Source organism: Mus pahari, chromosome 5 (genome assembly GCF_900095145.1).
Source record: "Mus pahari chromosome 5, PAHARI_EIJ_v1.1, whole genome shotgun sequence".
NCBI classification, from domain to species: Eukaryota; Metazoa; Chordata; class Mammalia; order Rodentia; family Muridae; genus Mus; species Mus pahari.
The window spans coordinates 135,640,205-135,652,566 of NC_034594.1; the positions used below are offsets into that span (position 1 = coordinate 135,640,205).

The following is a 12,362-nucleotide window of genomic DNA, read 5'->3' on the forward strand; positions in this document are numbered from 1 at the left end:
TCCCTCCCTCCCTCCCTCCCTCCCTTCCTCTCTCCCTCCAGCTGCCTTTTTCACTCAGCCACATTGGCTGTTTGGCCATGTTCATTTACCAGCTAGCTGATTAAGCTAAGATAGTAGTGTTTTGATACTCATACAGTAAGTAATTTCCTGTAAAACTGTTCAGAAAGCAAAACATTTGGCTACCAAATCTGTTATTTTGCTGATACAAACAGACTGAACAGATTGCGTTTTTTCCTAGGAGAGTGGGGCAGGAAGGCTACAGCCAATGTTGTTATTTTTGCATAACTTTGTAATCACATAGACCAGAGGACAAAGCATGGGAGAGGTGGTAAGAGGCTCTGATCTGTGAGCTATTGGCTGCTTCTGTGTTGTGATTAGAATAGTAGACACTAATTCTGCTTTAAACCAAAGGGAACATTTCTGTTTTTAATTCAGAAACAATAAGATAAATTTGTTTTTAATTACAGGAATTTCTGGATAATCAGAGAAAGATGTGGAGACTGACCCTTTTAAGTTTTATTTCAGGACTGCCTTTCTACCATGTCATCCAATAGCTATGTCTTTTCAAATCAGTTAACCAATGTTTTAGTGAATGGACCATTCATCAATTCATCTTTCTAAAGTAATAGAAAGGGATCGCAAAATGACACCCCATCCTCTTTCTTCATACTTTTTTTTTTTTTTTCGTAATTACTTGTCTGGCATCCGATTCCCTTATGTTCTCATGTTCCATGAGAGTGGATCTTTGGACCTGGCACAGCATTTGGCACCTTCTGAGTAGGGAAGGGACACCTTGTACCAAGTGTTCATGTATTTTACAATATAAGAGAAAGGTCGTTGTGGGTGGATCTGCAAAGAGGAATTAAATACGAGGAAGTGGAAAGGCCCAAAGCAGCTCTTCAGTAAGAACACAAATGGCAGATCTGACCCGGATTACGGAGTGCTCTAGGATGCAGGGCTAGTGTGTTCACAGTTTATTATTTTCCTTCAGACAATGGGAGTCACTAGGGTTTCACTGAGGATGCCATGTGAGGTCAGGGATGTGCAGGTTAGTTTTTATTATCAACTTGATGCAACCCAAGGTACCCAGTATGAGGGAACCTCAGCTAACGAACTCAGAATCAGATTAGCCTGTAGCCATGTCTGTCCTGACTGAGGATGAGTGTGGGAGGCCCCAGCCTCCCACAGTAAAAAAGTAAGAAAGAAAGCTGGCTGGGCATCAGCCAGAGAGGTAGTAAGCAGCATTCCTGTATGGTTTGTTTCTTGACTTCGTCACTGATGGACCTGGAAGCATAAGTTAAGTAACCATTCCCTCCCCTAAATGGCTTTTGACTGTGTGTTTAACACAGCATTAGAATGCAAGCTAGCACTGTGGCTCTTCTGAGAGAGTTTGTTTGTTGATGGTTTGAATAGTTTGTTAAGAGTGGGAGAGTGGACTGTGTGTGGGGCTGTCAGGATGAAGGGCAGAGTTTCCTAACTCATGGACTTTGAGGCTTGGGTCTGAGGACTGGCTCGAACAGCAGGTAGTGGCATGACTTTTGGCTCCTTACTTCTGTCATTCCTGGTTTGCTGTCTGTAGTGAGGTGTATGAGCAGTGTGTTTTGGTGACTGAAGTAATGGATCAAGGAGCATCTAGTACAGTATTTGACAATGAGTAAGCCATATAAATATTAACTGTTTCTACAGGTTTTTTTTTTTTTTTTTTTTTTTTAGGAGACAAGGAAGCAGGCTCAGCATGAGGTGGTAGGAACCTGGGAGGATAGTAACTGAAGAAAGAGAAGGGTAGATGAGAGATGTTAGCAAGGAAGAGTTGCCAGGCCTGAGGGACCCATGGGACTGAGTGAAGAAAACATATGAGCTGCAGCTCTGGTTTAACGACATGTGACAAAATTAAATGTTAGAGAAGCTAGTCTTGGAGGAAAGGTGACAACTGGAATTCATAGTACGTCATGTGACAGTAAACACTAATCTGGGCAAGATTATGTACATCTGTAATTGTAGCACTTGAGAGGCAAGGGCAATAGGAGTTCAAGGTCATCATCACCCAGACAGCAAGTTCCAGGCTAGCCTGAATATCATGAGACCTTGCTCAAATCGACCCAAAAGTCCTTCAAAAATCTGTTGTTAGCTGGATCTGGTGACATAACTCCAGGTAGCCCAAAGAGGAATTAGCATCAAGATACAAGACCAGGTCTATCCACAACCCTCCAGCACGTGGGAGGCAGAAGTAGGAGGATTCTTACAATTTTAAGGCTAGCCTTATCAACATAGTGACCAGTAGGCCAGCTAGGTTGACATAGTGAGATGTTGTGAGACTCTGTCCCCCAAAAATGTGTTTTCTGCTGGGCATATTTAATCTTTTTAACATTTATCATAATTTCAAACACTGTTTGGCTGAGACATGCATGTTAAGATGGAGGCTTCACTAGGCAACATTAAGAATGGTACCTTTTTTGCTAAGTGGCTGGCCTCCACGGCAATATCTGTGCCAGAATTTCCCATTCCAACCACAAGGACTCGCTTGTCCTTAAATATGTCTGGATGTTTATACTGTCGGCTGTGGAAGTACTCCCCCTTAAAAGTTTGTATACCTGTAGAGAAAACAAAGCCACATAGAGAACTTATAAAATCAGTGGGTGGAACATAAATATTTTTCACCTGATAATATGATGATTTAGTTATTATGTACATGATCTAGTTAATATATGTACAAATATATGCATATATGTATAATTTAATAATACCAGGATACTCTAGTTTGAGAAAACCTAAAGTATGAATGTACAACTTTACAAAATGTTATCTGGCAATTATTTCCTTAATCACTTAATCTAATTATGGGTAAAGGGGATCAATGATCTCATTAGACAGCTGTTTTGTTACTTACTAAATGATTAACTACTAAGCTGAAATACTGTGACAGAAGGCACAAAAGTGTGAGGAGTTATCACCGTGTCAAGGGTGATGGATGTCAATGGGAAGGTAATGTTCCCATTGCCAGGTGGTTATTTATGTTGTGCAACTTTTGGTAAACGGGAGCAAGAACAGAGAAGTGAATCGCTGATTTTATTCAACAAAATTTCTGAGGACTCTGGCTACATGCCAGGCATTGTGCTAGATGATATAGAGAAATGAGATCAATGAGCCGTGGACTCTGTTCACAAAGATTTTTATACAATGAAGATGTTTGCTGACAATCCACAGCTCAGGCTGAGTTCGCTGAGTCAGAGTTAGCTCATAGAAAAAAAGGTTGTGTGTGCAACACCAGGATCACATCTCCTGGGCTCACTAAATAGGCACTTGTTGCTGAATCCCATTGAGACATCAAATGCAAACAGAAAGATTTTGAAAAAAATCCTCTCAAGAACGTTATACAATCAGAAGTCAGAGACCCTGACTTTTGGAGAATGAGGATAAGACAGCTAGGTTCTCAGGTTAATTAAGTATGTGTGACTGCAGGAAGTGGTTGTCCTACAAACAGGTGGCTCTGTAGTTCACACTGAATCATTCACACTTTAGCAGGAATCCTGGTCAAAACCTAATCACAACTAAGATCATTTCGTATTTGGTGGAGATTTTTATTTTTTTTAAACCAAATTCAAGTATTAACTCTTAGTTCAGGAATGCCATATAATTCAGAGACCTTTCAAGGAAAGGACAACTGGAAAGACTCAAAATGGACCATAGAGTTGTCTCTAGATCCATAAGTTACCTACCCTACAATATCTCTGACTCAGGATATTTGGGTTACAAATGGACAAGAAATGAGAGACCACGTGTGTGAGTTCCCTATGGATCAATACCTTCTCTTATCTTACAGGAGGTCAGAATAAGAATTTACAGTAGGCGAATATGATTGTGCTACTAAATGCCACAATTTATGTAACCAAAGAAATAAAACTAGTTATTTGGGGGAAATGGCATACTCAATCCAATTGTGATAATTATTAGTTTTACAAAGACTCTTGGGAACTCCACTTTTGGAATTGCATTCAGAACCTCTAATAAATAATGTGAATATCTTCACTGAACTTAAATTTTTGTCATGGTTCATGGCCACTCCAAAACAGGGAGGGGATGGTTATAAGGTACCCATTTAAAGTCAGAATCAGTCTTAGAGCTCAGAGCCTCTTTGACAATCATGGAACCAGGGCTTTCAAATTGCTAGTGCCCAATGAGAATGATATTAAGGGCTGTAGACTTTGGACAACCCTCTTCACTTGATTGTGTAACATGCACATTTGGGTAAAGTAAACTGAGTTCTTCAATTTGTTGGCAACTCTCCACTCCCAGAGGCTTAGAAAGGAGAGGGAAGAAGCCAAAGACTATTAGCTGTTGAGCCATGTAGCTTAGATTGTGTTTTTCAGATTGACAGCTCATCCAGTTCAAACCAGACACAGTGACTTGAATGCCTTCAGTATGTTCTATCTTAACCTGGCATGACTTATGACGTGGCTCCCAGGGCAGATCCAGGACTGCATGTATCTCCGAGTTTTGAGCACTTCTATTATTTTGGCTTTTATGTAGACTGTGAGTCCTCCACCAAACTCCCTAAAACCCCATTTGTGCCTTTAATGAGAGGTACATGTGGTATTCACTTCAGTATTATCAGCACTTACTGTAATGTACCATGAGTACTGAGTTTTTTTCAATCCTGTGGAACTTTTCTGGGTTCTTGGGGGAAATTTTATACCAAGAGTTCCTTTAGAGAATTTTGAGTGGCTAGCTGTCTTTTCAAGGCTTTGATCTCTAGGCAAGAACTGGAAATGTTATGTCTCCAGAGGGCTGATGGGAGTTCATTACTGAATGTGTTCAAGCAGAAGTTTGGAGTCTTTGCTTGTTTTAGTGTGTGTGTACACTTGGGTGACATCACATGTGTATAGAGGTCAGAGGACAACTTGTGTTCTAGTTTCTTCTGTCTGGGACATGGGTATTGAACTCAAGATCATCAGGCTCCGCAGAAAGCACATTTTCCTGCTGAGTCATCTTGGTGGCCCAGGTTTGGATTGCTTAGCAAAGCTTCCTGCGGTGGGAAGAGGTCTACCATGGTTTAGATTAGATTTTCTGTTGTAGGGCAGTTTTAAAGTTAGACTTATCCTAGTCTGACCTGGGCTGAGTGGGCTCTGGGGCAAATCCAAGCCCACTGAAAGTAGATGAGTTTAGTGTAAGATAGAAGAAGCCCTTTAGGCCATGTCTAAATGATCTAGAGAAAACTTTTCTGGTCCTAACTTTTGAAAGCTTACTGTAGGTGAAATAAATGTTCAAACCATCAAATTTTCTATTTCCCTGAGTTTATATACTACTGAAATTTGGCATAGAGTAACATGAAGTATGGTTGCAAAAGCCAGGTAAGGGAACTGAGCCTTAACAATGTCTTAGCTTGCATCTTACCACTCTTTTTCCCAGTTGTTCCAGTGCCAGGAAGCTCTCACTTGTCCACTCTGAAGGAGGTAAGCAAGCAAGCAAGCAAGCAAGCAAGCAAGCAAGCAAGCAAGCAAGCAAGCAAGCAAGCAAGCACAAATCATGTTTCTCATTATGTTATTCCAACATTCCAACACTGTTTGTGTGTGTGTGTGTGTGTGTGTGTGTGTGTGTGTGCCCTTTAAACACAAATTTAGCAATGAGAAGCAGCTGTTGAGGTGAATACCTTGTGTAAGCACATTTCAGAAGCTTAAGTATTACCTGTCACTTAAGGAACAGTAAATCTCAGTGAAGCATAAAACTGCTTATCCATTATTCTCGTCTGTGTTCATAATTTGCTTGAAAGCCAAAAACTGTCTGTCTAGGTACTGCTTGGAAAAAAAATTGTTGTGACACAATTTTAACTGTTTAATGGACAATCCACAAGAGTTCATCCTGGGACTAACCGGGTATCAGGATGGGTCCCTTGAGACAATTCAAAGTAATTTGTAGGAAATTCTGTACCTGGAAAGGAATCCAGGGGCAGATGTGGGTTAGTCAGAAAACCAGTGCAGACCATGACAGCATCAAAGGTGGCTAAGGTTTGCTTCCCTCCTGTGATCGTGACCACTTCCCACTGTCCAGAGACAGCAAAATCCGGGCGTTTTGTTATACTGCAGACTTTGGTCTGAAAAGAATCACAGACAGGATTAGCAGCCACGAGATTCCTTTTCAGGGCTTGCTGGTTGATACACTAGTGGACATTTTAAAGCATCTAGAACAGAGAGACTAATCACACTTAATGAACAGAACCCTAGAATCCTAATCAGGCTACCAAATCAAACAAGATTCATTGGATAGAAGGCTTCTATGTTTGGAAAAGTAAAAAACAAAGACTATGAGTGGTTTGCTTGAATTCTCACTAGAAGTGATAGAACCTTGGAAGTAGTTTAAGGTTCAAATAATCTATTTTTTTTTTGTTTCTATTGAATACACATATGCAAATGAGAATTAAATTCTGATTTACTGATTGTGTCCTGGGAATCAAATCCAGGTCTTCATATGTGGCATGCTAAGTAAACACATACTCCAAATCTCAATATTATAACCCAGGCTTCTGATGAGGCCTGAAAATTATTCTTTCTGTTGGGCAACCTTGTTTTTCATAGAGAATATTCTCTAACAATAGTTGCTTAAATAGAGACAAAGATTATATATCATTGAAAACAAAAATGTGATTATATGTATCTAAGCTCACAAAAAGTCTTAGATAAGCTGGGCAGTGGTGGCGTATGCCTTTAATCCCAGCACTTGGGAAGCAGAGGCAGGTAGATTTCTGAGTTCGAGGCCAGCCTGGTCTACAAAGTGAGTTCCAGGACAGCCAGGGCTATACAGAGAAACCCTGTCTTGAAAAAAAAAAGTCTTAGATAAATTATACCCAACTCTAGAAACTGGCTGCTAACCTTACGACCTGAATTATTTGGGAACAGTCTAAGGTTCAAATAATATATTTCTTTGTTTTCATTGAACATATATGTAAATGAGTATTAAGTTCTGACTTACTGATTTTGTCAATAAATCAAATCCATGTCTTCAAATATGACATGTTAGTTAACAACTTGACCTTGAGTCTCAAGATGTCTATAAAAATAAATTTATACAGGTAAAACTTAAAGGCAAAAATTGCCCACTAACCAAGAGGATTGCTCTCTTTCTTAAAAAAAAAAAAAAATCAGAGAAGTTGGGTTTCTTAGGTCTTTCCTGCGGGCCTTACTGTTTGGTTTACAATATGCAAAATACCTCCAGGGCTTCTACATTTGTATTAGCAATTCTGTCGTGTGCAAAGGTCTCATTACTCTTACCAGTTCGATAGTTCATCTACAGAACTCAGGGCTGTGCTAGAGAGAGGTAAGAGAAGACAAGTAAAAGAAAACTTCCTGACTGCTAATTGATATGTGTATAACTTACATTGAAATTAATGCATCTCTGGAGGTTGAACTGGGTTGAATAGAGTTTGAGATATTCCAGGAATAGAGAATTTGGCACGAAGTTTGGATAGTCTTCCGGAAAAGGAAAGTCTGAGTAACAAGACATCTCCTTGCTGCTGTTAGAAACCACAGAGTTGTAAAGACTGGCTCTTCCTTCTTCAACATGTTCCTGTAAAAACAGTGCATACTCATGAGCATACACGTGCGCACGCGCACACACACAGACACACAGACACACACACACAGACACACACACACAGACACACACAGATACACACACACACACAATGGATGCTAACATTTTTGAAGTCTTAAACATTGGTTGAGTTTTAGGTAATCAAGATAATATATACTACTTATCACTTTTAAAATAGGATTTACATTTGGGAAATGATCAACACTGGGCCCAGTGTAAACTGCTTGACCACAATCACTATTTCAGTCATGGCATGGCACCAAATAAGTCTGGGATGAACTCACATGCACACAGCATCACAGCAAAGTATAGAAGCAAATAGGCCAAATCCTGCACACTGGCTTGGATAAACAAGACTTGCTTATATATATAAACACACACATCTATCTATCTATCTACACACACATATAGTTTCTTTTTATAAAACAAAGTTATTTTGTTCATACAAATAAGTGGGAACATGAACATAAAACTTTCATATGGATAGGCTCACTCTGTCCCCATAAAGTATATGATTCTAAGTATGGGCAAAATGTATATCAGTTGTACTGGTTAGTTTTGTGTCAACTTGACACAGCTGGAGTTATCACAGAGAAAGGAGCTTTAGATGGGGAAATGAGCCCATGAGATGCAGCTGTAGGGCATTTTTCTCAATTAGTAATCAAGAGGGAGAGGCCCCTTGTGGGTGGGACCATCTCTGGGCTGGTAGTCTTGGATTCTATAAGAGAGCAGGCTGAGCAAGCCAGNGGAANCAAGCCAGTAAAGAACATCCCTCCATGGCTTCTGCATCAGCTCCTGCTTTTTTGACCTGCTTGAGTTCCAGTCCTGCATCCTTTGGTGATCAACAGCAGTATGGAAATGTAAGCTGAATAAACCCTTTCCTCCCCAACTTGCTTCTTGGTCATGATATTTGTGCAGGAATAGAAACCCTGACTAAGGGCTGGTGAGATGGCTCAGTGGATAAGAGTACCCGACTGCTCTTCCGAAGGTCCGGAGTTCAAATCCCAGCAACCACATGGTGGTTCATAACCATCCGTAACAAGATCTGACGCCCTCTTCTGGAGTGTCTGAAGACAGCTACAGTGTACTTACATATAATAAATAAATAAATCTTAAAAAAAAAAAAAAGAAACCCTGACTAAGACATCAGTCATACATAATAAATTAAGTATGATTAAAAATCAATGTTACTGGCCATGTCGAGTTGATTGTAACCTGGTATGTGACCCCCGCACCTGACAGCATCACTTTAGTTGCCTAAAACAAGACCTGAATGATAATGTCAATGGACCTGCTAATGCAGAAGGGACAAATCTCAGGGTGTCACATGTGGAGAAAGAACTACAGCAACTGATGAGAGGGAGAGGTAGCACCGCCCAGGGACCAGACCCTAACTGATTACTCAAGACAAAGTGGAAAGCCACTCTAAGTGGGCTTAACAGGCTGTATTGATATACTTAGCTATGTATATTATGTATGCAACAATAATAAAAATGGCTACCAATTTGAGAGGGAGTGAGGGATAACTTGGAAGAGAGAGAGAGAGAGAGAGAGAGAGAGAGAGAGAGAGAGAGAGAGAGAGAACTATATTTTAAAAACATAGCACTATTTGTTTCACGTTGGATAGCAGTTTTTAAACAGAATACTTTGGACTAATAAGGCTTTAAAATCTCCCATTTCAGCCAACACGCCTTTGTGCCATCCAAGCGATTAGGAAGATCCTTGAAGCTGACAGTGAGCATGGGTGCTAAATGTAAAGTTGGTTTGATTTCCTCCAAACAGCAATGAGTCTCCCTGTGAGCTACAGGAATAAGCTAAAGTCCCGAGGAGCAGAGACAAACTCTGCTCCTGAGGAGAAGCTGCATTGTCAGCAGAAAAAAACACTGGAAGCATTTGGGGATCAATTTGTGTAAGATGCAAAATCTTTCATGTGTCTCTGGCTTCCATGAACGTCACAACTACATTATTGCTAGTAAAGACAAGTTTCAGAACTAAATAAGCCAAGCTGCCCTGTATTCCATGAACCCTTAATCCAAGTGAACAAACAAAACTAGAAGGGTGGGGGGTGGAGAAGTCCTTTATTTTGCAAAACTTAGAAAATGCTTGTAAAGGCAGGAAGAGAAGTTTCCAGGAAACATTAAAGCCTGTTGTGAAATAATCTATCACAGATGTTAGCCACGAGAGACAGCTTAGCCTTTAGGGCAGAATCCAAGGTGAACCCTGCTCCCTTCTCTCTTACTTCCAATCCATTGCTTCTCCTGTATAAACATTAGGCTTTGAGTATTGAACACTTGTGTAGTGAGCAAGAGTCCATGTTACCTTTCAATGCTATTTGTGGGGCTTAGACCACTCCTTCCAGAATTTACCTCAATGATTTCCAATCAGTCCCAATAATTTCCAGACCCTCTGGACCTGTCCTTCACCCACACCCATAGTCCCAAGCAGTGTCAGCAAATCCTGAGTAGGTCTTCTAGTTGCCCTGGCACTTGATGTGGATTCCCTCAGTATATGCCTGCTGAAAATTGGTGGGGTCATTTAGGAGAACAGTTTAGTTCTTATGAAGTGAGAAAATGAACGAAAGGTATTAAGGGGAGATTGGCTTTGGAGAAAGGGACAGAGAAGGAATGGAGGGTCTAGGGTTTCCAGTCCTCTTGGATTTGGCAACACAGTGGGATTGTCACCACCACCCATTGGGGGCACTTAGTAGGACTGTGTACAACTCAGTGTTTGCCTGACTTTTGAACTGTGAAACAATAGAACTGTGTGGTGTGTCTTCACAGCACAGGGGCAGACTGCCTAGATCCATATTTGAGGTCTTTCCTTTTATTGGGCAATCTTTGGAATTTTCTTAAATCCTTCTGGTCTCAGTTTTTCCATCTGTATGGAGGGAGAGTGGTATTCATACCCCTGGCTAAAGTGTCAAAGTTTCCTGCAACAGCTTTGCTAAGCTTTTTGTTAACGTTAACCATTAGCTGTGATATCGGGGAGATAGTTCAGGACAGCTTCTGGCAGCAGAAGAGCTGTGGATCAAAGGTCTTTCTTATCTCAGCCTGAGAAAGAACTTAAAGTTGGGTGGGTAGGGAGGGAGAGAGGATCTGAAAGGACCTGGGAGAGGAGAAGGATATAATCAAAATATATTTAAGTCTAAAAGTTGTTTCAAATAACAACAACAACAAAAAAATAAAAGCAGAAAGGAGGAGGGGCATGGAACTAAACAGAAAATTTACAAAAGAGGGAAATTCAAATATTGGAGGAACATTTTAAAAAATGGTCAACAACCTTAGGCATCAGGGAAATAAAAATTAACATTTGTAGATTCCATCTGATCTCAGTAAAAATGGCTAAGATTCAAAGTAAAAGTAAAACAGGTGACAAAAATGCAGGCATGGATGTGGGGAAAGAGGAACACTCACTGATTGTTGGTGGCAGTGCACGCTGGGGCAGACACTATGGAAATCAGTCAGGGGTGGGGCGGAAGTAGGAGGCGGGGAGGACATAGCTATATCACACTGCTTCTTTGTGAGAGGCACTCTCCCTGAAGGACAGGGCTCAGCTCTTGGGTGTGTGGAGGAGAGCTGTAGACACCTTTGAGGAAAATCTTTTGTAGTCAAGAATCTCGGGTGTGTGAGGAGAGGGGTGTGCCTAGTGTACTCCACTATGGATAACAGAAATTCAATAAATACCATTAGAATACATGAATAACAGGAAACCCACCAAGACCAAGAAGTTTTATAACTAAGCCTTTTAAAAGAAGACTGTAGGGACCAGAGATATGGCAGCATACAAGCTTGGCGACCCGAGTCTGATCCCTAGAACCCAATTATAGCTGAAAGGAGAGAACTGATTCCACAAAGGAATGCTCTGACCTCCAGACAAGGCATGCATGCGCCCATGCTTATACATGCCACACACACACACACACACACGCACACACACACACACACACACGCACTAATGCATTAAAATGTTTTTTTTTAAAGGTTAGGTTAACCCAGTCTAAGGAAGCAACAGCTGAAGAATGATCTATTTTTTATATTCCAACTTTTCCCTTACTGAAAATAAAAATAGAGGGAAACTGTATAGTAAGCTGTTAATAAACATTTGCTGAATGGAAGGATGTATGTGAAGATCCTGCTCTACCTACAGAAGGGCACCATCCTTTGGCTGGTGTAAACCCTGAAATCTGTCACAGGGTGTGAAGGAGGAAGCAGGATGTGTGTTAGCCAGTACTGGTAATCCTCTTCAGACAATGCTGGTGTGATTTTACTTAAAGACTGCTTCCCAAGTTCCCTTCCTATAGTCAAATTCTATAAAAGCAATAGTCACTGTTAGTGGCAAGGTAAAACCTCAAATTCTTTTCCTTCAACTATTTTATTGTTTTTGGGGACAGGGTCCTAGGTAGTCCAGTCTGGCCCCCTACTTGGTATGTAGCTGAAGACAACCTTGACTTTTCTTCTGAAGACAACCAACCTTGACTTTTCTTCTGCTCCTCCTACCTCTACCTCCTGAGTGTTGAAGTCCCTGGAGTGGACAAATGTACTGGGTTCTGTTATCTAGCAACTATCACTTTATAACTGAAACCATTAACCAATAGTGCTACTGTTGTGAGCCCTTCCCCCATCTCGGTTGGCTGAGAAGGTTCACTGTGACAAAGGTGTTTCATATGCTGGTCTCTGTTCACTTGAGTGACAGTCAGTCAGGAGGCTTTACCAGTGTGTGTGTGTGTGTGTGTGTGTGTGTGTGTGTGTGTGTGTGAGAGAGAGAGAGAGAGAGAGAGA

At 40.9% G+C, this 12,362-nt stretch overlaps 1 protein-coding gene across 2 annotated transcripts in view; it reads right to left on the reverse strand.

Moving 5' to 3' along the window:
* The window catches only part of Fmo1 (flavin containing dimethylaniline monoxygenase 1), a 32,057-nt gene that overhangs the window by 9,233 nt on the left and 10,462 nt on the right, over positions 1 to 12,362 (reverse strand). For both annotated transcript variants that reach the window (XM_021198074.2, XM_029538985.1), the window contains exons 3-5: positions 7,369 to 7,557; positions 5,926 to 6,088; positions 2,449 to 2,591 (exon numbers count right to left, since the gene is read on the reverse strand). In XM_021198074.2, the coding sequence (XP_021053733.1) occupies positions 2,449 to 2,591; positions 5,926 to 6,088; positions 7,369 to 7,557 (495 nt within the window). The remainder of the gene's footprint in view (positions 1 to 2,448; positions 2,592 to 5,925; positions 6,089 to 7,368; positions 7,558 to 12,362) is intronic.